Here is a 27,147-nt window from a genome sequence, read left to right on the forward strand (position 1 = left end):
CTAGTTGGTCGGCTAACCCTTGATAAGCATCTCGGGTATAATTTACAAACCGCTGCTGGTCGTAATATATATAATTCAGTCTACATTTTTATTAACGGTAATAATTGTTGCACTGTCACTTTCTGTCCTAATGGGACTTCTACCCCTGCAGATATAACAGGTCATGGTCAGCATCTTCCCCCAAACCTAAAGACACCCGGGTAACATAACCTCCGGGCTGTTATTGCTGCCATGTACTTCTTACATATGAGTGACAACAACCAGTGACCTTCACCTCACACCTCCACATAAAACTCCTCAGATCGTAATTTGCAGCACCGTAGCATATTTACACACATTATAATTATAAACCTCAGACAATATAAACAATAGGGCCTCAATTAATAATATAATGCGATCACCCTCAGGTTTTGGGTCCCATCAGTTCATTGCAAGTCCTGTACATCATCATCCTCTTCTTCTCCTGTCTTCTGTCGAGTCAGACTGCACAGTGGTGTCCAGTGGGGGATTTATTACTATCCTCCACCTGGTCACTTATTAAAACACTTGATACTGCTGACGGATTCACTCAGGTCTTTGGTCTTTACTTTGATCTTTGCTGATGTCATCCGGACTTGGCTTGGTCCTTCTCATCTGTCAGACACCGTCTCTTTTAGTATACGTCACCAGGCTGTACACAGCACCTCATGCTGTGAGCTTGGGGTGAGATCCCGCGTAGACTGAGTAGTGGAGTTTTTTATTGTGACTACCACAAACCCTCCGCATCTGTCCTCTTCCTCCGGTTAGTTACTTGTCTGGGCGGCTGCTTGGAGTTGTGACACTGCTGTCAGTTCATGATAAACGCGTTGTATTTGCTCAGGCTGCGCCTGCCACATCTCTGTGATGGAGTTCATCATATTAAAAGTCTTCTAGTTCATGTGTATTGGCACTTTCCGGGGACGCAAACCTTGTCAATTGTTAAAATAAATGCTAATCTGGTGATAACATGATCCGCATACACTATAAACCTTGTTCTAAGTACATACAATAATAATGACAGGCCCTTAAGCGACATCAAACAAACACCTTTATATAAGAAAAACTTCTCTGTTCCACTGGACTGGACACCTAGAAGGCGTGTAATTACTGGGTACATTGTATTTGAACTTGGTGTTACACTTTCCAGCAGGATTTATATCTTATTCTCAGCTGATTACCTGGAACCGCTCCTATTCACAGAAATATACACAGATTCCACATGTTTATCTGACAAGTGTCTCAAACCAATTTTTCTCCCCCTACTGTTTGTTTTACCTGGGAAGGCCTCTCAAGGTCTGTTCTCTTCGTGCGTGGCGGGTATGATAAGGTTGGCACCTGTCTGCCAGGACTGTTCTGTAGGCAAATCAAACAGCTCTAACAGAATTTAGCAGCAACAGCTGTAAAGCCTGGGACATTCCAAATAGATCTTACCACATCGATCCTTGCAGTCTTGGTGCATATGTGAGGTCACACCATCAATGCAAGTGCCATCAAGAGTGCCTTGGTTGCTACCAGTTTACCTTCCTTTGTCCGTCCACATTCTGTTAGAATCTGGTTCTCACGCCTTCCGCTCCCAGTTGGACACTTCCTGTGGAGAACAATCTTTTAGTCGCATAATCAGTAATTGATCTTAATCAGATAATTAATTTGAAGAAAAACATTAACAATGATAGATTTATGTTAAACGTTCACACTGGGCAGTAACTAAAACTGATACATACAAACTGATTCTTCTTCTCTTTATATCTACACATACACATATACACTGCACAGAATTCTCTGCTCTAAAATTTTCCTTTCACAACAAAAATATTTTCAAATGGGAATCTACTTGCACTGAGAAGTTCTCATTTACACAAACATAATACTGACGCCTCCAATGCTGAGGCTGATCCAGAACTTTACATAAAATTTAATCTGAGTATTTAATATTCCCACAACACTTTTTGAATATAGTTATTAAGCAAACTAACTTTGGAATAACATCTGGAGAACTGCTGACATCTTATCATTGTACAAACACCAGGTCAATACTTGGGATAACACTGTTCCCCTGTCACTACACCCAACGTCTGCAGTGGAGAAGATACCGGCCGGGCTTCAGGCCCCCCTGAGAGCAGGTCTACACACACGAGCACATTGTCATACACTTCTACCTCGGGTAGTTGTATGTTCTGCAGTCGCTGGGACAGGTAATCTGGCCGGGCTGCACCTTTCACAGGTACCTTTGCTGTTTTACCTAGGTCATGCCGTGCGCACATCATGCAGGCTGCTACAAACCTAGCGGTGGCATTATTGTATCCAGGGGCAAACCAATTTACTGGCACCTTGCTGCACATACCCTTGTTGTCAGTTCTGTCTTCTCTTGCTCTGTCAATTGGCTTACCCGATGATCCCATAAAGTTCCTACTACCAATGGGCCCATAATTGTGGTCGATGCCAAAAGCTTACCTAGAGTCAGTGTAAATGTCGGCCGTCTTACCTTCTGCCAGGTTACAGCCTCAGCGAGCACCTCCAGCTCCGCTCCTTGAGATGAATGAGAAGGTGAGAGTGGTTTCTGGATGATTTACCTGGTGCCTCGTTTCCTGTCTTGTACATACTGTATATGATTAAGTATTTCTACATTACAAATTTACATTAAAAACCCATGTCACATATAGATAGAACATTTCAAAGGGATGGCGTCTTCATTCTCAAAAATAAAAACAAATATACACTTCTCCACACATCTGATGATCTAGAACACTTTGAGAATCTCACTTTTATCAGGTTCTGTAAATACTTGATTAATACAAAAACAAATAAAAAATTACTAAAATCTTTACATAAAATTAACAATGTTCAGATAATTTTCACCTCCTTCCCTACTAAATCTGTTAAGACTCATCTGTGAGTGACTTTGGCCTCTTGTGTAAATTTGCTGGAGGGGGATGGTCTCTTACACATTTTGTAGATCTCCTGGAACCAAATTCATTAATTCAAAACAAACCAAAATTGTACCTGATCAGTCCCTTCACCATTCCCCTCTTTTTGGACTCTGTGAAAGTAATGTAGCAGGGTTCTAAACGACATGTCAACATCAGTGCGTTACACCCCGCGTGCACCTGTCCCACGACTTATCACACGACTTATCGCACATGTATTGTGCCCGCGTATAAGACAGATTATATTTTCTGTCTAGTCCCTAATTACCCAGAGGATGGTTAGTCGGGCGCGACTAATTTCTTACCGCACAGCGGGGATGTCGCTCCTGTCGCCTGAGCTAATCAAGGCAACCGACAAGGGTTATACAAACTACCACAAGACCGTCCACTAACACAGATAAGTCGAAGATTTATAAAATCAACTGACTTACCGTGTTATTGTGGAGGTTATCAGGCTCCTTCAGTGGGCAGTCCCAGGGTCGTCTGTTTCACCCTGTGATTGTCGGTTGTCCGGATTCCGAGATCCCCTCGAGTGCCGCCCCACGTTTCGGGCGCCAATTGTCAGGGTAAACGTCCTTTTCCCTGTTCTTTCACACCGAATAACCACCTCTGTAAATTGAAAACTGAGGGCATGCATGGAAGACATATACCAGGCAGACAAATGGTGGTACAGATCCTCCCTCAGTGAAGTAGGAAGTGAAGACTTAACTTTATTGAACAAAGAATTAATCTACAAATCTCCTCCCTAGAGATGTGGGACGTGCTTAAGCCCTATTGGCTCTATTCAGCTGTAAGTTCTTCTGTACACTCCTCTTGCATTCCAGGGGCGGTGTCTCCATAGGCGTGTTCCTCATACAGGTTCCATCTTGTTTCATTTACAAACCTTTGTGGAATATACTGATATAAAGCAATAATGTTTTTGCAAACAATATACAGGCTAATGATCCCTGACACAAGTACTTCAGTATCACATGTGGCATTCATTGACACACTCTCTTACACCGCTCTGCTTTTTATTCTGTTCTATGAAACTTTTCCATCTTGAACGATCTAAACAAGCTCCCTTTGACATTCCTGCTCGTTTTAACATTCTGTCCTAACCTTACACTGCCTCCTTTCATTTTCTACTGGTCACTATATCCACCGCTAGATGACCACCATGCCCTGGATGGTGTTAACTTGAAGAACTACCCTATTGGAGTTCTTGTTTACTACCAGTTCTCAGAACTCTGATTTAATGTCACTTTCCTGCCAGTGCTTTTTATAGTCTTGCACAGTCGCTTTAAAATGACAAGGTGGTAGGATAGCTCTACTGGTCACTATATCAACCGCTAGATAAATTAATGTCCCTTACTAGCCAGTCCTTTTTATAGGCTTACAATAGGATATCCTTTTTTTTGTCTCTAATAATCTTTATCATCAAACACAAAAACTCCAAACAAGACCATTCCAGACACAGTCAAGGTCTACAAAGGACCAATTGTCACCACAGGTTTTACGTTCATACTGTTCCGCTGTCTGGAGTCTATGGGACCTAGCTTGGGACAGTCCACCGGCTAATGCCAAAGGCACGAGGGGTGGGTCGAACCGTTTCTAAGAATCAAGGTTCTTACCACAGTTTTGTAGTTTCACCGATGCTTCAATTAGCAGCGAGCGTCCGGTTAAACTGGCCTGTTGTGGGTCCCGGGTTTCCGCACCAACAAAATGTTGGAGTAGCCTGGGTTTGGTAGAGCTAAAGGTACTCGAAGAATTCAGCCTCTGAGTCAAAATCGGATAACGATGCATCGGAGAGATCACATAGACACGGACAAGTACTTCAGTATCACACGTGGCATTCTCTAGAGATTGTGCACTGTGCTGTTTATTTATACACAATAAGGCAATACAAAGTTGAAGACCAAAAGAAATCTTATATGATTCAGTTCCAGCCCAGTTATTGAGGTAGCTTAACCAATCACATTAAAGGTCACTTCATTGTATATGAATATATTACTTGCATAAAAAAAAACTACGGAAGTCCTGAAATCTTGTTTGGGGAAGATAAGATTTTCTGTCTCAAAGACTGAAAAGTCTTATCGGCTTGGGTTGGTAAAAACTTAAGTCTGTTTAGAATATTTCAAGGTCCAACACATGTTTTCACATAAGTATTAACACTCTATACTACAGATTTTTCTACTGAATGGTAAATGATTAAACGATTATTAATAATTACACTCATACATGTGAGATCGCTGGGGGTCTGACCACTGGGACCTCCCAGCGATGAGAATGGGGGACTGAAAGGGCTCCATGGAAATGGAGTTCTTGTGCGCAGGCTTGGCCAGCGCTCCATTCATTTCTACGGAGCTGCCTGAGACAGCGGTCTTAGGACTCCCATTGAAATGAATGAATCACTGTACATGCATGCACAACGGCACTCCATTCTCATGGAGCCCTATTTGTCCCCCGTTCTTAGGGCGATCCCACATGTATCCCCTATCTTATGGATAGCGAATATGTGTTTGTGTGAAAACCCCTTCAAGCAATACTGATAAATGTTAGCCCACTTTTTTTTTTTTTTTTCTTAAGTATTCACAAGCTAATATTTTACAAGAATATTATTATAGTATATCCTATGCTATAATAATTTAGACTTAAAGGCTTTGTACACTTTGGATTATTTTTTTTTTAATTTCATTTTGTACATCTTTTGAATTGTTTTTTATTAAAAAAATGTTTAGTCTTTGCGATACCGCTTCTATGTATACCAGATCTAAAGAAGCGGTATCTTGCGGCCAAAAGTCGGGTCAGCTGGCCCGCGTGTCTCACTGACCTGACGGATTCGGCTTTGACTGCAAAATAAAGCTTCTATGTATACAAGAAGTTGTATCTCAAAAAGTAAGTTGTTACTTTTTTATTTCAAAATCTGTTAAAAATTAAAAAAGGCTTTAATTAAAAAGATGAAAATAGCTTCTAAAGTGTACATAGCCTTTAAATGGGTTTTACGGTTTTTTAAAGTGTGCAGATGTTTTACATGCATGAAGATCTATCATTACTCAGGAAACTTCTCTTACTCTGGCATGTTGTGGAGGGTTTGCGGAAGTAACAGATGATCTTGTGAAATCAGGGGCAGATGTAGAACTTGGTTGCTCTACACCTCTCATGGAAGCTTCTCAGGAAGGACATCTTGAACTAGTAAAATATCTTGTCTGTAGCAGAGATGCCTCTGTAAACCAGTGTCATGATTATGCTCCTGGTGTTTATACTCTGTGTGAGTTTTCGTATTCTAAATTTAGAGGATATTTCTCGCAGTACAACATTGAATAGTACATTTTTAACTTAAAATTTAAATTGGGTCTATGTCTTACAGGATGGACATGTTGGAGTAGCACGTTTACTACTTGATAGTGGAGCTCAGGTCAACATGCCTGCAGATTCTTTTGAATCCCCGCTCACATTAGCTGCTTGTGGTGGACATGTAGATCTTGCAGCCCTTCTTATTGAAAGAGGTGCCAATTTAGAAGAGGTAAATGATGAAGGTTATACACCTTTGATGGAAGCAGCACGGGAAGGACATGAGGAAATAGTGGCGCTTCTTTTAGCACAAGGTAAATTTATTCCAAGTTTTATTTCCTTTCTAAAGAACAGTACACAGTAACATTTTCTCAAATATGCCCATGTGTTACTCATGGCATATTTATCGGAGTTTGTGACCATTACATATTTCCTATGTGGTTATACTGAATGTATAAAATTATTATTTTTTTTTCTCCATTTGTGACCATTATATTTACTGTTTTAAGGTATGTTGAAACTTTCTTTAATATTTATAGGTGCTAACATAAATGCCCAGACTGAAGAAACTCAGGAAACATCTCTTACTCTGGCATGTTGTGGAGGGTTTGCAGAAGTCACAGATTTTCTTGTGAAGTCAGGGGCAAATGTAGAACTTGGTTGCTCTACTCCTCTCATGGAAGCTTCTCAGGAAGGACATCTTGAACTAGTAAAATATCTTTTGTCAGCAGGTGTGTTTTATAACCGTAAGCTTAGTGTGTTTGATTGTCAATGCTTGTATAGGGTTTGACATTATTTCATTGAATCTGGCACAAGCAGAGTGTACATTTTAAATGACCTACGCAGGGCTACATTCACAGTGGTACCTTATGCTACAATAGTCATCCAAGAACAAATTAATAGTGTAAGTACAATAAAATTTGAACTGGATGATGCCATTACTCTATGAAAACTGGTAATTGGTTCTTAAGTTTAATGTCCATTTACAAAGCAGATATTACTATTAGCGATCGCTGTAATTTCCCTAAAAATGGTTAGACAAGCATTTACACATAATATCGTCAAAATAGTTAATCTAAATTCACTTTTTGATCTTGTGAAAAATATATTATTAAATAGGGTAATGAGCTCCTTTAGCATCCTTTCCCAGTCCCCCAGGGCTTTTATGTCTATGCAGGCTACAGGTTGTGTATTTATTTTGAGACACTAATGGAAAATGGTCACATGACATCACTTTAGAAAAAACAAATTCTTTAAGACAAAGGTGGCTACAAAAAGGCAGGTTGACAACCTGCGACAAAAATACAACAGAACAGAATGATAGTCATGAATAGGTATAGAAACCAATATCACATGTATCAAAAAGAGTCATAAGAAAGCAACAGGTCAACAGCCCAACTTTTCACACACCACTAGGTTTCCAAAAGTAAAATGCAGAGGAGAGAAAAGGAAGAGTAAAAAAAAAATGGGGTGTAGAGGGATTCAGGGGAAAGGAATCTATCGCCCATGTCGTGGCTACATTTCGTCAATCAAGCAACTCCACTATAATGAGTTTCTCAGGAGAGCACCATGTTCCACAGAATTCTGAAAATCTATCCAGTGACAACAAGTCTTGTAAAATCGAACATAAGAATCAGTAAACAGGCTGTCAGATTCTCCATAGTCATAAGGTCATTGACCTTGGAAAGCCAGTGGGAAATTGGAGGAGACCTCTGCTGCTTCCACAACATTGGGGTACACAACTTCGCAACAACAATCAGATCTCTGAGAATAGAGCGTTTAGAAATCGTAGTTTGGAGCTGACAGTGATGTAAAAGAAACAGCGCAGGGTCCATTTCCATTGTCAAATGAGTCACCTGACGAATAACCCTTATTACAGTCTCCCAGAATGGAGCCAGAATCTTTCAAGACCAGAAGGTATGTAAAAATGTGCCCTCTTCCGAATTGCATCTCCAGCAAGTAGGGGGAACTTCTGGGAATAAAGCATGCAGACGGATAGGGATGCGATCGCACCTGGATAACCATTTATAATTAGGCCTCATGCACACGGGCCTAGCGGTGTTCACGGTCCGTGATTACGGCACGGACAGCCACGAAGTGTTCGTGGGCCGTCCGTAATTCAAGGACCGTGCACACATTGATTTCAATTATCCCGCACCGCAAATCCGGACCGTATGATGACTTGGCCTATTTTTTTGCGCTCCCGGCCAATGCATGGATTGTGTAAACTACGGTCGTGTTCATGGGCCCATAGAAATTAATCGGTCCGCAATTCATCCGCAGTTTTTCAGACTAATTGCGGACGCTTTAAACACGTTAATGTGCATGACGCCTAAGTCTCCTGAAATCTGGAGTTAAGAGAATCCTTGTGTGAGAGTAAAGGTATGTTCACACGGCCTATTTACGGACGTAAATCGGGCGTTTTTGCCCCGAATTACGTCCGAAAATAGCGCCTCAATAGCGCTGACAAACATCTGCCCATTGAAAGCAATGGGCAGACGTTTGTCTGTTCACACGAGGCGTAATTTACGCGCCGCTGTCAAATGACGGCGCGTAAATAGACGCCCGCATCAAAGAAGTGACCTGTCACTTCTTTGGCCGTAATTGGAGCCGTTATTCATTGACTCCAAATGACGGCCGTAATTGACGCGGCGTTCAAGCGCCTGCACATGCCGTTACGGCTGAAATTACGGGGATGTTTCCAGGCTGAAACATCCCCGTAATTTCAGCCATAACGGACGCCCTCGTGTGAACATACCCTAAAGGCTCTTTCTCGCTGTTCAGGGGAAAGGGTTATGCCCAAGTCTGTTTCCCTCTGTAGTAAATATGACGGAGTTAAATTGGGCAGGAGGTGATATTAGAAGTTTATAAGTCATTGACCAGGTATGGTGTAAGAATCCCGTCCCCAGGCACAGAGTTTTGATAGGGAATTTCTCTCGCATGAGATTCTCTCGTGGCAAGAGTGGGTAAGAAATGTTTAAAATGGAGAATTCTCCAACATCCCAGGGCACGAGGCTCCAGAATCTGAGCGCTCCTCCTATGAAGGTCATTGCTGGTTATTACCAAAGTGGAGGACCTTTATTGTGTCTGCATCCTTTCAAGCATAAAACACCAGATCATTGACACCAGGAGGGAAAACTTGGTTTCCCTCCCCAAATAAAAGAATTTTGAAGGGATACAATGGTTTTAAAAAAACAATGGTGGGAGTTTAATCTGAAGTGTCTGGAAAAATACAGGATCGGGGCAAAATGTTAATTTTAATAATGGCACAACAGCCAAACCAAGTGAAAGTTCCCTTTGACCATCTATCAAAGTCCACCTTGATATTCAAAGGAAGAGTAACATTTTATCGAGTGTATAGCCCAATGAAAGCTGAATGCAGCTTGCAAAGAATGGACCATGGTAGTAGGCAAAGTAACATTCAAGGCTAATCATTTCGTATAATTAATTTTGATATTAGATAGGGTCGCATATTTCCGAAACTTAGAAGCTCTGTCACCACATTATAAGTGGCCTATCTTCTACATAATGTGATAGGCGCTGTAATGTAGATTACAGCAGTGTTCCTTATTTAGAAAAACAATCACTTTTGATGGAGTTATGAACGATTTTAGCTTTATGCTAATGACTTTCTCAATAGACAACTAGGTGTGTTTTACTTTTTGACCAAGTGGGCGTTGTGGAGAGAAATGTATGATGCTGACCAATCAGCGTTATACACTTCTCTCCATTCATTTACTCTGCACATAGTGATCTTACTAGATCACTGCAATAGGAAATCACAAATCCAGCACTGTAGAGGGATGCAGCCCATCAGAGTTCAAACACGTGTCCGCATGGTGATTTATGGAAGGATGGTAAAAGTGTATAAAAACAGTCATAAGTGAGGGTGTGCCTCATAGGAAAGCTGTGTATGACTCTGGTGGAAAGCTCCCCCCCCAAACCCCGCAGTCTTATCGGATACGAAAAATGGATACGATGAAGTCCTATAGCGCAGACAACTGGACCTCGCCAAAGGTAGAGCTACGGAGAGGTCTGAATTCAGCAGCGTAGGAAGTTCAGGAGGTGGAAGAGTAGTTGGCCTCATCAGTAGTGAACGGGAGGAGACCTCAGGATACCACTTGAGTTCTGCGCCGTCAACTGTGGTGGGGCCATAGTCCCTCGCACAGCGCAAATCCTGCATAGCTTGGGTTGGTAGGATCTGGCGGGCCCATTCTGGTGACGCAATATACACTATCAATAGTAAAAGCAGAATCCAATGGTCTCTGCATGACCGTATTGAAAACTGTAGTAACCCTCGCCAGGAAATCATCCTGTGAGGGGTGTTCAAATAGGCCTTTCAGACGAATATTGTTGCGTCGGCCACGATTCTCTTGATCATCCAAGAGGAGGGTTAGATCGGGGATCGGATCTGGAGAGTTTGTCACTTTTCAAGATTCTAACTCATTCAGCAAGAGATGTAGCAGCTGATTCAGTAGATTAGGCTCAAGCTGCCATTTGGTGAAGCTCCTCCCTAAAAGTATCTCCTGCTGTTGGGTCTGTTCAATATGATGTACCACATCATCTAGGTCCCTCTTAGTTGGAAGTACCTGAACCAGCTCTCTCAACAACTGCAGCTCTGATTACAAAGTTGACTGCTCTTGTACCCTCGTGGTATGCTGTGGCATTGGGAAGATGGGAGCTAGTGAATCTCACGCCTGTGGCACTAGCTCACCATTCTGATGACCGTGTAGCGTCGGGGCCCTCAGTGGTGATGAAGGAGCTTGTTCTATCAGCGTTGGCAGTACTGTGGTGGTGGAGCATGTGGTAGAAGCCGGGAAGGGGAGCAATGTCTGCGGTAGACGGGAAGGCCGTGACTGCTGCAGAGACTGAAGAGGCCGTGTCGTGGAGTCAAATAAGCGATACCGGGGCCTGGGTATCCTGCTGCTGTCTCTCCTCTTCCTTCTGGGCATGACTAAGGTAGAAATGCCTGGTAGCATAACGGCACCTGAGGCCACTTAGCTTACAGGCCATGGCGCTTACGACTCCATAGCTAAGCCACATCCCATACAGTCCCCATAATAACCCTTACATTTTTATAAACACGCCTATTTAATAATGTCACACGTCTGTTATCGATCAAACGATTGTTTTCATACCACAATGTCCGAACAATCAATTTTTATGTTCGCATAAACGTTTATTCACACGATCAACAAGCGTGTTATCACCAGTCGTTAACTTATTCACATTAAATGCTTCTCATGCTCGCGTTTGAACCTGACAGATTTTATCTGCTCATGTATATGGGCCTTTACTTGCACATGAAGAACTTTAAAGTAGTTTTTAGACTTGTCTGGTAACATTTTTGTTACATTTCCAATTTTTTTAATCTGGTGATTTGCCATCTGGGAAGTGCACTGTATAGTAGTAATATGATGTACAGGAATAATGAACTTTCCCATTAAATTTTAGAAGTTTTTCTAAGCCTGTAGAAATCTGAGTGCAACACGAGTAGGATACATTCTGCTAATCAGAACTAGTACAAGAGAAGTACCTCTGTAAATACAATGCATTACTTAAGGCGTACCTCCAATTTAATTGAAAAACTATTATAGTTCAGGAGTGTGCACAATGATCGTTTTTATAAATGACCTGTATTACAGTTTCAGCTTCTGACTACAGCATGGACTGTCTATAGTCTGTGCTGCTTGCAGCTCATACAGTAGTAGACAGAGTGTCGTCCTCCTCTCCATGGATCCTGTATCCAGAATGGCCAATAGCGCTGTAGGATTACATTCTTCTGCAGCGCTGGTGGCCGTTCTGGATACGGGCGCAATGGAGATTAGCAGGACACGGTATCCTACTGCAGAGTAATGAGCCGCCAGCAGCATGCACTATAGACAGTCCGTGCTGCGGTTAGAAGCTGAAACTGTAATCGTTATTTAGAAAAACTATTATTGTGCACCCTCCTGCACTAGAATTATTTTTCTGTGAAACTGGAGGTACTCTTTAATTTTTTATATCTATTTATAGACTACAATGGTGTTCAAAGATAATTATACTGCACGCTCTGGTAGTTATTTCTGAGGACTTGGGGTGTATTGGAATTGATAAATCGGGATATATGTGTGTGTGTGTGTGTGTGTGTGTGTGTGTGTGTGTATATATATATATATATATATTATATTATAATATAATATAATTTTATTATTGTTTGTTTAATAAGGTCAAAGACAAAGGTGGTTGGTGGTTACTTTTTATTGAGTTACGCACATCTCTGTCAAATTTTTATGTTTTTTGTGCACTAAAAATTAGTGATGTTTTTACCTGAAGGTGCAAATGTCCATGCCTCCACGGCTACAGGGGACGCGGCTTTAACATATGCGTGTGAAAATGGACACACAGATGTGGCAGAGGCACTGCTTCAAGCTGGAGCTGATCTGGTAAGGATTATATCTTCAAAGCATACGGTTAATTTAATAAAACTTAATATAATACAATGGTAAAATTACTTAAAGAGGCTCTGTCACCAGATTTTGCAGCCCCTATCTGCTATTGCAGCAGATAGGCGCTGCAATGTAGATAAGAGTAACGTTTTTATTTTTAAAAAACGAGCATTTTTGGCCAAGTTATGACCATTTTTGTAGTTATGCAAATGAGGCTTGCAAAAGTCCAAGTGGGTGTGTTTAAAAGTAAAAGTCCAAGTGGGCGTGTATTATGTGCGTACATCGGGGCGTTTTTAATACTTTTACTAGCTGGGCGCTCTGACGAGAAGTATCATCCACTTCTCTTCAGAACGCCCAGCTTCTGGCAGTGCAGATCTGTGACGTCACTCACAGGTCCTGCATCGTGTCGGACACATCGGCACCAGAGGCTTCAGTTGATTCTGCAGCAGCATCGGCGTTAGCAGGTAAGTCGATGTAGCTACTTACCTGCAAACGCCGATGCTGCTGCAGAATAATCTGTAGCCTCTGGTGCCGATGTGTCCCCGCTCGTCTGACACGATGCAGGACCTGTGAGTGACGTCACAGCGTGATCTCTCGAGAACACGGCTGTGTCTGCACTGCCAGAAGCTGGGCGTTCTGAAGAGAAGTGGATGATACTTCTCATCAGAACGCCCAGCTAGTAAAAGTATTAAAAACGCCCCGATGTACGCACATAATACACGCCCACTTGGACTTTTACTTTTAAACACACCCACTTGGACTTTTGCAAGCCTCATTTGCATAAATACAAAAATGGTCATAACTTGGCCAAAAATGCTCGTTTTTTTTAAATAAAAACGTTACTGTAATCTACATTGCAGCGCCTATCTGCTGCAATAGCAGATAGGGGCTGCAAAATCTGGTGACAGAGCCTCTTTAAGACTCACTTGTTGTATTTGATTAGAAAATGTACTTAAAGAGTCTGTCACCAGATTATAAGTGCCCTGTCTCCTACATAGTCTGATCGGCGCTGTAATGTAGATAACAGTGTTTTTTAGTTTGAAAAACGATAATTTTTGAGCAAGTTATGAACAATTTTAGATTTAGTTTCTTAAAGGGAATGTGTTGCCAGAAAAACATGTTTGTTTTTTTAAATTAAACATTTAGTGTGTAGGGGATTAAACATTGTTCAAATTTTTTTTATTTTTTTCACGAGTCAGGAAATATTATAAATTAATTCTAATTTATAACATTTCCCATTTCTGGTCACTAGATGGAGCTATTCCCAAAATTGCAGCATTGCAAAATTGGGTAAAAAGCCCTCGCTCTAGTGAGCTCTCAGCATCCCCCCCCTCCTTTATCCTGGCTAGTGCCGGGATAAACGAGGGGTTTGAACGGTGTAACCTCCTACACTGTGTGTCGCCATTTTTTGAGCTAACACACAGTGTAGTAGGTTTACATACAGTAGTAAACACACACAAACACGAACATACATTGAAATCTCTTACCTGCTCCTGCCGCCGCGGCTCCCTCCGGCCCGTCCGCTCCGTCTGCTGCCGCTGGTCCAAGTGCACAAGTCCGGAAGCCGCGACCGGAAGTAGTAATATTACTGTCCGGCCGCGACTTCCGGTCCACAGGAAAATGGCGCCGGACGGCGCCAATTTCAAATTGGACTGTGTAGGAGCGGCGCATGCGCAGTTCCCACACAGACGCCGTACACACAAGTGAATGGGACGGGAGCCGCTCGCAGTCCCTATGGGACTGTGGCTGCCGTATTCCATGTCTGTATGTGTCGTTAATCGACACATACAGAAATGGAACAAAAAATGGCAGCCCCCATAGGGAAGAAAGTGTAAAAATAAGAAAAAGTAAAACACAAACACACAAATATAAACGTTTTTAATAAAGCACTAACATCTTTAACATATAAAAAAATAATTTGTGATGACCCTGTTCCTTTAAAGACCAACTGGGCGTGTTTTTACTTTTGACCAAGTGGGCGTTGTAAAGAAGTGTATGAGGCTGTCCAATCAGTGACCAATCAGTGTCGTACACGTCTCATTATTCCAGCCCAGCATGATCCACAGCACAGTGTGATTGTGCAGTGAAAGAAGCTGGGCTGGAACAATGAGAAGTGTATGACGCTGATTGGTCACTGATTGGACAGCCTCATACACTTCTTTACAACGCCCACTTGGTCAAAAGTAAAAACACGCCCAGTTGGGCATTAAGAAACTAAATCTAAAATTGCTCAAAACTTGCTCAAAAATGATATTTTTTCAAAATAAAAAACACTGCTGTTATCTACATTCCAGCGCCGATCAGACTATGTAGGAGATAGGGCACTTATAATGTGGTGACCGAGCCTCTTTAAATGGTACCTGTCACGTCGACAATGCAGATGGACAGCATAATGTTATTGAGCACGAGGACCTGACCAGATTGATACCTAGTTTTATGGGAAATTATTTAGAATAACCTGTAATTTTTTTTTAATTTAAATCCCTTTTTAGGAATTGTAGGCTAAAGAGTCCAGTGTGTGAGCTCAACCATTGATTGACAGCCTTCCCTGCATATGTGTGTGTGCATAGAAATGGCTGCAAATCACTGAGGGAGATCGCCCACTGGACTCATTAGCCGACAGTGAGTAAGAAATTAAATAACTAAATTACAGCTTTTCCTCAATCTTTCCCTTTAAAACTATATATAAATCTACTTCACTCCTGGGACAGCATGTTTGACAGGACCTGTTCACTTTTTAATTGTCTGGTACTCAAGTGCAAGATTATTTTGTTAACTTATTAGTGTGTGTGTATTTCGTTCCAGTAGTTTTGCATTTTTGATAATCCGGCACACCCAGCATGTTGCTTTCCTACATGGTTATCGGTTGCAAGCAAACATACTGGCACATCTTTTGGATTTTAACAAGAGTATTTCAATTCGCTGACATCAGAGATCTTGAAATTAGTAAGGAGTTAAAACCCCATTGTATATTGGTTACATAACTTTTCATTATACAATGAGTAAGCTTTATTTACAGAACTATTTTAACTGTGTGCTGGAATTTTCTATTTTATCATGTGCGGCATGACCACGTTAACTGAGATCTGTGTGTATCAATAACAAATACATATATATAATATTTTTTTCTCTTTTTTTTTTCTCTTTGCCAGGAGCATGAATCAGAAGGAGGTAGAACTCCTCTGATGAAAGCTGCACGAGCTGGTCACCTTTGCACTGTTCAGTTCCTTATCAGCAAAGGTATAACCTGATTAAAATGACTTCCTATGCCAAAAGGTTATGTTCTGAAATGTTGACGAGTTATAGATAAATACTTTGGTAGGTCTCCAACTACCATAAAATCCATCAGCACCCTGTGATCACCCCCTCCCTCTGAAACCACTAAAGTACAGCGGTTGCTATTGACTGCAGCATCTAAGGGGTTAAAAGACCGGGATTGGAGGCTACTCTGATTCAGGCATTAGAGCAGGGACCAGACTCCCTTTAGACTAGCCGACACGCTCTATATGGCAAAGGACACCTATGCCAGCTTTATAGCCGTGTTGTGAAAAGGCAGCACTCTGCCATAAGAACCTTAAAAAGGCTCTGTCACCACATTATAAGTGGCCTATCTTGTACATAATGTGATTGGCGCTGTAATGTAGATTACAGCAGTGTTCTTTTATTTAGAAAAACTAATTTTTGACGGAGTTACGACCTATATTAGCTTTATGCTAATGACTTTCTTAATGGACAGCTGGGCGTGTGTTACTTTTTGACCAAGTGGGCGTTGTGAAGAGAAGAGTATGACGCTGAACAATCAGCGCCATCGTTTGTGTGTGTGTCAGCTGTTTATCACAGCTGACACCCTTCTGTTACCGTCCGGACCGTAATTAGCCTCTGATTCGGCCGATTAACCCCTTAGATGCAGCGATCGCTGCATCTAGGTGGTTAGATCGCACCTGCGTGGGGTGCGGGTTGTTGCTATGGCAACCGGAGGCCTAACTACAGCCTCCTGGTCTTCCTAGTACGGAAGCCTAATAGGTCCCTCCCGGAGGCGAAGCCTAATAGACTTGCTGTCAGTGAATAACGGACAGCTATAATACACTGCACTATGTAGTTAGTGCAGTGTATTGGAATAGCAAACAGGGCTTCATGCCTTCAAGTCCTCTAGTAGGACAAAAAAAAAAAGTTAATAAAAATGTTGTAAAAGAGTAAAATAAGTTTCAAGTGAAAAAAAAAATAACTGCCTTTTTTCCCCATAATAAGTAGGAAAAAACTGATTAGATTAAAAAAAAGTACACATTTGGTATTGCTGCGTTCGTAATGACCCAAAACTATATAAAAATATCACTTTATTTTTCTCGCATGGTGAACACCGTAAAAAATAAAATAAACGATTCCAGAATCGCTGTTTTTTGGTCACCACCCCTCCCAAAACAGAATAAAATTAGATCAAAAAGTCGCATGTACCCAAAAATTGTACCAATAGAAACTCCAGCCCATCCCGCAAAACACAAGCCATTATACATATTTTTTTTTATGGAAAAATAAAGTTATGACCTTCAGAATATGTCAACACAAAAAATAAATGATTCAAATTTCTTTTTTTTTAACCCCTTAAGGACGCAGCCTTGTTTTGGCCTTAAAGGGAATGTGTTGCCAGAAAAACATGTTTTTTTTAAAAAAATTAAACATTTAGTGTGTGGGTGATTAAACATTGTTCAAATTTTTTTTATTTTTTTCACGAGTCAGGAAATATTATAAATTAATTCTAATTTATAATACTACCCATTTTTGGTCACTAGATGGAGCTATTCCCAAAATTGCAGCATTGCAACATTGGGTTAAAAGCCCTCGCTCTAGTGAGCTCTCAGCATCCCCCCCTCCTTTATCCTGGCTAGTGCCGGGATAAACGAGGGGTTTGAACGGTGTAACCTCCTACACTGTGTGTCGCCATTTTTTGAGCTAACACACAGTGTAGTAGGTTTACATACAGTAGTAAACACACACAAACACGAACATACATTGAAATCTCTTACCTGCTCCTGCCGCCGCGGCTCCCTCCGGCCCGTCCGCTCCGTTTGCTGCCGCTGGTCCAAGTGCACAAATCCGGAAGCCGCGACCGGAAGTAGTAATATTACTGTCCGGCCGCGACTTCCGGTCCACAGGAAAATGGCGCCGGATGGCGCCAATTTCGAATTGGACTATGTGGGAGCGGCGCATGCGCAGTTCCCACACAGACGCCGTACACTGAAGTCAATGGGACGGGAGCCGTTCACAGTCCCTATGGGCTGCCGTATTCCATGTCTGTGTGTGTCGTTAATCGACACACACAGAAATGGAACAAAAAATGGCAGCCCCCATAGGGAAGAAAAAGTGTAAAAATAAGAAAAAGTAAAACACAAACACACAAATGAATATAAACGTTTTTAATAAAGCACTAACATCTTTAACATATAAAAAAATAATTTGTGATGACACTGTTCCTTTAAGGCTCAGAGCCCATTTTTCAAATCTGACGTATTTCACTTTATGTGGTAATAACGTCGGAATGCTTAAACCTATCCAAGCGTTTCTGAGATTGTTTTCTCGTGACACATTGGGCTTTATGTTAGTGGTAAAATTTGGACGATATATTCAGTGTTTATTGGTGAAAAATTGCAAAATTTAGAGAAAATTTATAAAAAATAGTATTTTTCAGAATTTAAATGCATCTGCTTGTAAAACCACCCAAAATAGTTACTAGTTCACATTTCCCATATGTCTACTTTAGATTGGCATCGTTCTTTGAACATTCTTTTATTTTTCTTGGACGTTACAAGGCTTAGAACATAAACAGCAATTTCTCATATTTTTAAAAAAATTTCTAAAGACTTTTTTTGAAGGTACCTCTTCAGTTCCGAAGTGGCTTTGAGGGGCCTATGTATTATAAACCCCCAAAAATCACCCCATTTTGAAAACTAGACCCCTCAAACTATTCAAAACAGCATTTATAAAGTTTATTTAACCCTTCAGGCATTTCACAGAAATTAAAGCAAAGTAGAGGTGAAATTTGCAAATTTAATTTTTATTGCTGAATTTCAATTGTATTAAAAAAAAAATCTGTAACACAGAAGGTTTTACCAGAGAAACGCCACTAAATATGTATTGTCAAGATTCTGCAGTTTTGAGAAATATCCCACATGTGGCCCTAGTGCAGTAATGGACTGAAGCACCGGCCTCCGGTTTGAAGAGGTCTTGTGGTGCCAAAACTGTGGAAACCCCCCAAAAGTTACCCAATTTTGGAAACTAGACCCCTTGAGGAATTCATTGCAGTTTTCATGGGGTGCATGCGGCTTTTTGATCAGTTTTTATTCTATTTTTAGGTGGCGTTGTGACTAAAAAACAGCAATTCTACTATTGTTTTTTTATTTTATTTTTTTTACAGCGTTCACCGTGCGCTGTAAATGACATATATTCTTCGGGGCGATACGATTACGGCGATACCAGATGTTTATAGTATTTTTTTATGTCTTATGGTGTTTGCACAATAAAATAAGTTTTGTAAAAAATCATTCACTTTTTTTATTTTTCCATCAATAAAGCCGTGCGAGGACTTATTTTTTGCGTAACGAACTGTAGTTTCGATCATTACCATTTTTAGGTACATGCAACTTTTTGTTCTTTTTATTCAATTTTTTGGAAGGTGAAGTGACCAAACAATTGTGGTACGGTTTATTATGATTTTCTTTTACGGCGTTCACCGTGCGGGATAAATAACGTATAACAATTATGTATAGTTTGTTTATTTTTATTAATAATAAAGGACTGATAAGGGAAAAAGGGGGATTTTTACTTTTATGACTTTTAAAACTTTTATTTTCTTATTTTTACACCTTTTTTTTAACTTTTTTTTTAACTTTATAACTTTGTCCCACTAGGTACTTGAGGGCAGGAGGCCCTGATCGCTATTCTAATACACTGCACGCATAGTGCAGTGTATCAGAGCGGTCAGCTACTTACTGACAGCAAGCATAGTGGGTCCTGACTTTGTCAGGTCCCACTAGGCTTCCGTCGATGGCATAGCCAGACGCCATTGTTTGGTGTCCGGTTGCCATAGCCACCATCACCGGCCGCTATCGTGTAGCAGGCCGGCGATGGTAGCTTAACCCCTAAAAAGCCGCGATCTCTCTTGAACACGGCTTTTAAGGGGATTAATCAGCAGGGACACAGAGATCGGTCCCAGCCGTAGGAGATGCGGCAGTTGCTATACGAGACAGCAGCTGTCACAGCTCCTGTATGTGTCGGGAGGACGGCCGAAACGGCCGTTACTCCCGAGACGTACTATTAGGTCATGGAGCGCGAACGATACAGCTACCATGACCTAATAGTACGTCCAGGAGTGGGAAGGTGTTCAAATAAATGATTCTATTGAGCAAACACTGTAAAACAAAAAAACCTATATACATATGGTATCGCCGTAATCGTATGGACCCGTAGAATCAAGTAAATGTCATTTATAGCCCACGGTGAATGCCATAAAAAAAACATTGTCAGAATTTATGGTTTTTGATCATCTTGCTTGCCAACCCTGCTCCGGTTTAGAAAAGTTCTGGCTCTCTGAATATGGCAATACAAACTGTGCAAAACGTTCCAAAAGAGGGTACAATTGGGCACCATTTATCAATGTGACACTGGCCACACATCTATGGATTATTATTTATTTACCCTCTTACTATGCTCTGATGTACTCCACACAGCTTACATATGCCCCCCACATTATAAAAGGAAATACCAGCAAAACCCCCAACAGAACCACTACCAAGCTAAATCCGCGCTTCAAAAGTCAAATGGCACTCCCTCCCTTCTGAGCCCTACGGTGTGCCCAAACCGCAGTTTACATCCACATATCTGGTATCGCCATACCCAGGAGAACCTGCTTAACAGTTCATTAGATATTTGTCTGCAGTGGCACATATTGGGCACTAAAATGGCATGCCAGTGGATTATTGCACTTTTCACTTTGCACCATCTGCTGAGCGTTCATTTCTAATAAAAAAAATTACAAAAACAAAAAAAAATCCCTGAGTCAAAATGCTTACTACACCCCTTAAAAAATTCCTTGAGGGGGTTTCAGTTTCCAAAATGGGGGTCACTACTTGGGGATTTGTTTTACTATTTGACCTCCGAGCCCTGCAATTGTGGGCCAATGCTGCAAAAATCACCAAAATTGGCTTGAAATGTGCATTGTGCTCTTTCACTCTTAAGCCCTGTCATATGTCCAGGCAAATGACAAATGCCTTGAGGGTTGTAGTTTCCAAATTGGAGTCACTTGTTGTTTTTCTTGGTGTTTCTACTGTACTGGTACCTCAGGGGCTCAGCAAATGCGACATTGCCCCCGTACACCAATCCAGTAAAATCTGCGCTCTAAAAGCCAAATGGCGCTCCTTCTATTTTATTCTCTACCATGTGCCCAAACAGCAGTTTAGGGCCACATATGGGGTATTGCCATAGTCTGGAGAAATTGAGTAACAAATTGTGTGTTTTTTTTTCCTCCTATTACCCCTCGTGAAAATAAAAAAATTGGGAGCTAAAACTACATATTTTTGGAAAAAATAAAATTTTTCATTTTCACTGCCTAATTGTAATAAAATCTATGAAACACCTGTGGGGTCAAAATGCTCACTACACCCCTAGATGAATGCCCTGAAAGGTGTAGTTTACAAAATGGATTAACTTTTTTAGGGGTTTCTACTATACTGGTACCTCAAGGGCACTGCAAATGCGACATTTCGCCTTAAAACCAATCAAGCAAAACTTGAACTCCAAAAGCCAAAGGGCGCTCCTTTCCTTCTGAGCTCTGCCTTTTGTCCAAACAGAGGTTTATTACCACATATGGGGTGTTGCCATAATCAGGAGAAATTGCTTTTCAAATATTGGTGTGCTTTTTTCCCCTTTATTCTTTGTAAAAAGTTTACATTTCTACGTAGTGTTGTAAAAAATTTAGGTTTTGATGACCTAATTCCATTAAATTCAGCAAAAAACCTTGTGGAGACAAAATGCTCCTTATACCACTCGATAAATTCTTTGAAGGGGTGTAGTTTGCCAAATGGTGTTTTTTGGCGGTGTTTCCACTGTTTTGGTATGGCAAGTCCTCTTCAAAACTAACATTGTTGCCTAGAATATTTTCTAATAAAAAGGAGGACCCAAAATCTACTAGGTGCTCCACTGCTTCTGAGGCCGGTGTTTCAGTCCATTAGCGCACTAGGGCCACATGTGGGATATTTCTAAAAACTGCAGAATCTGTATCTAAATATTGAGTTGCGGTCCTTTTGGAAAAACCTTCTGTGTTATAGAAAACAGTGGATTAAAATAAAATTAAGGCAAAAAATTAAATTTTGTACATTTCACCTCCCCTTTGCTTTAATTCCTGTGATACGCCTAAAGGGTTAGGAAACATTCTAAATTCTGTTTTGAACACTTTGAGGGGTGCAGTTTTTAAAATGGGGCGATTTATGGGGGTTACCAATAGGCCCCTCAAAGCCACTATAGGTTTTGTAAATTTTCTTGAAAATGAGAGAAATTGCTGCTAAAGTTTTAAGCCTTGTAACATCCTAGAATTGTATGGTAAATGTTAGCTAGTAACTATTTTGTGTGGTATTACTTCGTCTTACAAGCAAATACATTTAAATTTAGAAAAGTGTTAATTTTTGCAAATTTTCTGAGTTTTTGTGTTCACAAATACTGAATGTATCAACCATATTTTACCACGAACATAAAGAACAATGCGTCACAAGAAAACCTCATTTGCTCTGATACATAAAAGCATTCCAAAGTTATTACCACATAAATTGACACATGTCAGATTTGAAAAAAATTGGCCTGGTCCTTAAGGTCAAAACGGGCTGTGTCCTTAAGGGGTTAATAACCGCTGTGAGAAGTATGACTGGTCATTAAGGGGTTAATATCAAACTTTCTGCATTGAAGCTAGACCACTAAATTAGCGAATATGTATACTCCTCACTATATCCTGTTTGATGTGTTTGTTTTTTTAAATTCTTCTAATGTGTAATAAAATGAACATGGTATTAAAGTATAATTTTATTGAGACGTATACACTATACATGTATACTTATTTGTTTTGGTTTTATTCTAGGCGCCGATATTAATCAAGCTACAGCTAATAATGATCACACTGTTGTGTCTCTCGCGTGTGCTGGAGGACATCTTGCTGTTGTTGAGCAGCTGTTAGCAAAAGGAGCAGATCCAGCTCATAGGCTAAAAGTAAGTTTCCTATTCTATAGTGTATGTAGTGCTTGTATTTTTCAAACTAAAACCAGGAATATTAACTTCCCTTCTTACTGTTAAGTGAGAACCGGACAGTAAAAACTGCATCCAGGAAAAGTTTAAGGAAACCTAAAAAGCCTTAAGTCTTGTAATTTGTAGGTATTGGTATATATAATCTGGCAATTCTGTGTTTCCTATGATATATGGGCTGTTTAAGTTTCTATTGCCAGAGATTACCGTGAAAATGCAGCAAATCAGTGAGGTTTTTGGAAACATTTCATCCATAAACCACAGTTTGACTACATCATGGTAATTTGATGTTAAGCTCACTTGGTTAACTGGCTGCAGTGGCCTACAAATATATTTTGTTTTTTAAAAACTTTATGAACAAGTGACAGTTAACAGCATGAACATAACATGACGTCAAAAAATAAAGGGAAGTACAGAAAAAAATATATGCTTGTGAATAAAGCATCATTACAATGTAATTAAAAAAACTGAGGTTCAACAATTTTTTATGGGTTTCGTTTTTACGGTGTTAATTGTGTGGTGTAAATGACACACTACCTTTATTCTGGGGGTTAGTGCGATCACAGTGATAACAAAACATATACATTTGCTATGTTTTAGTACCTTTAACCCCTTAGTGACCACCAATACGCCTTTTCACGTGAGTCACTAAGGGGCCTTAGGCTAGGCTGACGCCTTTTCACGTGAGCCTAGTCTAAGTCCTGCACGGGTCTCCCGTGCAGGCTAGAGCCGGGGCTCTGCTGTCTGATGACAGCTGAGCTCCTGCTCCAACTCTAGCGATCGAAGTTTACTTAGATCGCGGCCGTTTAACCCGTTAAATGCCGCCGTCAATAGCGACCGCAGCATTTAACTTTGTTTACAGAGGGAGTGAGCTCCCTCTGTCACCCATCGGCGGCCCCCAAATGCAATCGCGGGTCTCCGATGGGGTGTCATGGCAGCCGGGGGCTTGATAAAAGCCCCCAGGTCTGCCCTGGACATATGCCTGTTAGGACGCGCCAGAGGCACCTCCTAACAGATTGCCTGTCAGATTTACACTGACAGGCAATAATGCTCTGGTATACGAAGTATACCAAAGCATTATATCAGCGATCTGAAGATCGCACAGTAAAGTCCCCTAGTGGCACTAATGAAATAAATAATGTGAAATAAAGATTAAAGTTTTATTTAGTAAAAGTGTAAAAAAAAAAAAAGTACACATATATGGTATCGCCGCGACCGTAATGACTCCATTAATAAAGTTAATATGTAATTTAAACCGCAAGGTGAACGCTGTAAAAAAAACGCAAAAAAAACAATGGCGACATTGCAATTTTTTTCCATTGCCCCCCAAAAAAGTCAGAATAAAAATGAATCAATAAGTCCCATGCACCCCAAAACAGTACCAATCAAAACTACGTCTCGTCCCGCCGAAAACAAGCCCAAAAAAATCACTACATTGATGGAAAAATAAAGTTACGGCTCTTGGAAAGCGATGATGCAAAAACAAATAATTTTAGTTCAAAAGTGTTTTTATTGTGCAAAAGTCGTAAAACATAAAAAACCTCTACATATGTGGTATCGCCGTAATCGTACCGACCCATAGAATAAAGATAACATGTTATTTATGCCACACAGTGAACGGCGTCCATTTAAAAACGCATAGAACAATGGCGGAATTTCAGGTTTTTTTTATAATCCCCCCCCAAAAAAAGTTAATAAAAGTTAATAAAAAAATGATATGTACCCAAAAATGGTGCTATTAAAAAGTACAACTAATCCCGCAAAAAACAAGTCCTCATACAGCTATGTAGACGAAAAAATAAAAATGTTATATCTCTTTGAATGCGACTATAGAAAAACTAATAAAATTGCTTGGTCATTAGGGCCTAAAATGGGCTGGTCACTAAGGGGTTAAAAAATGTAAGTTTGAAAAACCCAAAAACATTTTCATCGCCATAATGTTTATTTCTGTACGTAGAAAGATGTAGGTTTGATTAATACCATTTTGGGGAATGTCTGTCATTGCGATAACTTTTTTTTATTCAACTTTTTTTGGGTGGGTTTAAGTGGCTAAGAAAAATAATTTGGCCATTTTGACCTTTGTTTTTCTCACAACGGTGTTCATCGTATTAGAAAAATATCTTTATAGTTCGGGCATATTCGGAGGCAGCGATACCTAATATGTTTGTTTTTACATGATCTAAGAAAGTGTGGGTGATTTTGTTTTGTTTTTTATATATTTGTAATTTTTTATATTTAGCATTTTTTTTTTTTTTACATTTTTGTTATTGCTATTTTTTAGCCCCCCTAGGGGGCTTGAACATGCAATCATTAGATCGCTTATGCCATAGACTGCAATATCACGATATTGCAGTCTATGGCAAAATTAGTGTATTGCTATTGAGACCTGAGTGAGACTATAGGGTTAAAGGGAACCATCCCATCCTCAGTATGCCGCTCCAATGTCTAATCAGATCAGATGGACTGTGTTAGAGGGAACCTGTCACCAGCATTTCACCTATTGAACTCTACTCACCCCTCGCTGGCCGCTGCTGTCAAAAGTTCATTGTCATTATCCCCTCTCTTAAACTCCTCCTCCGACTGTAAATAACGATCTGCAAACATTTTGCGCCTTTTTATGGTAGTAATTGGTCAGTCTTGTTTGTTCCTCTTCTTATGTCCGTCCACCGCCGAAAACTGGCCCACCCTGAATTCCGATATCTCGTCTGATATCGCGCATGCGCCTATAATGTATTGTCCGACACCCTTCTCTGCTTCTGGGCCTCAAATCTAGTAACTGTGCATGTGCCGCTATGGTGTCCCGCTGTGCGCACGCAACAGAACACATCGATGCGCAGGATTTAGTGTGTGCTGGGGGAGGCGAGCAGTTGTCAATCAAAAGTAAGGAGGCGGGGTTAACTCGGAAAGGCTTGAGGAATGAAGATTTGACTCATGCTCATTATCATACGGTGTGGGAACACTAAAATACAGAATACTAAAGGTACAGAGCCTACTTAGAAAGGTAATTATAGGTTACATAAAAAATGATTTTTCACCCACTTCCACCAGGTATTGCTGGTTTAATAGGCGAAATGCTGGTGACAGGTTCCACACAAGTAGTTATTCGTATTAGCGGTCCTCAATACGATTATTGCAGATGATCAGCGATTACAGACAGGTATTTAGACACAACGTTATCTCAAAAATTGTTAAAAATTTATCATTTGGTAACTTATTTATCAATGTTACATGTCTGTTATCAATCGAATGGTACATGTTTAAATACTACAATGTCAGAACGAGCAATGATTACTTTTATTTTCACAAACATATTTCACATATTTGCATTTTATTGCTTGTCGTTTAGTCACTACATCTATTTGCAGGTAAGTCGATGTAGCTACTTACCTGCAAATGCTGATGCTGCTGCAGAATCAACTGTAGCCTCTGGTGCCGACACGATGCAGGACCTGTGAGTGACGTCACAGTGCTGCACTGCCAGAAGCTGGGCGTTGTGAAGAGAAGTGGATGACACTTCTATACACAACGCCCAGCTAGTAATAGTAGTAAACACGCCCCGATGTACGCACATAATACACGCCCAGTTGTACTTTTACTTTTCAACACGCCCAGTTGTACTTTTGCAAGCCTCATTTGCATAAATACGAAAATGGTCATAACTTGGCCAAAAATGCTCGTTTTTTAAAAATAAAAACGTTACTGTAATCTACATTGCAGCGCCTATCTGCTGCAATAGCAGATAGGGGTTGCAAAATCTGGTGACAGAGCCTCTTTAAGCCTTGAATACTGCCTGAATTAATTATATTAGCCCCTTGGCGACATACAACGTACTAATATGTTGTGTCGCCAAGGTCTTAAGGCAACACAATGCAACTGTACGTTGAATTGCTGGTGTGGGCTCAGAAGATGAGCCTACACCATCACCAGCGGGTTTCAGCTATGTATTACAGCTGACACCCTGCTGCATAGCCAGGATCGGAGCTGGCCTCCGATCTGACAGATTAACCCCTTAAATGCAGCGCTCAATCGCTATTTTTTTGGTCCACTCCTCAGAAAACATAGAATAAAAAGTGATCAAAAAGTCGCATGTACCCCAAAATAGTGTCAATAATAACTATAACTCGTCACGCAATAAACAAGCCCTTACACAGCTTTTTTTTATTGAAAAATAAAGTTATGGCTCTCATAATATCGTGATCAAAATATTCTTTAAAAAATATATTACT

The 27,147-nt window shown here is 40.6% G+C and overlaps 1 protein-coding gene across 2 annotated transcripts in view; it reads left to right on the forward strand.

Annotated features, from left to right (window-relative positions):
* Positions 1–27,147, forward strand: part of ANKHD1 (ankyrin repeat and KH domain containing 1) — a 277,970-nt gene that overhangs the window by 117,292 nt on the left and 133,531 nt on the right. For both annotated transcript variants that reach the window (XM_075856368.1, XM_075856369.1), the window contains exons 8-12: positions 6,292–6,529; positions 6,755–6,946; positions 12,531–12,640; positions 15,796–15,883; positions 22,761–22,888. In XM_075856368.1, the coding sequence (XP_075712483.1) occupies positions 6,292–6,529; positions 6,755–6,946; positions 12,531–12,640; positions 15,796–15,883; positions 22,761–22,888 (756 nt within the window). The remainder of the gene's footprint in view (positions 1–6,291; positions 6,530–6,754; positions 6,947–12,530; positions 12,641–15,795; positions 15,884–22,760; positions 22,889–27,147) is intronic.

Source organism: Rhinoderma darwinii, chromosome 3, assembly GCF_050947455.1.
Source record: "Rhinoderma darwinii isolate aRhiDar2 chromosome 3, aRhiDar2.hap1, whole genome shotgun sequence".
NCBI lineage: Eukaryota > Metazoa > Chordata > Amphibia > Anura > Rhinodermatidae > Rhinoderma > Rhinoderma darwinii.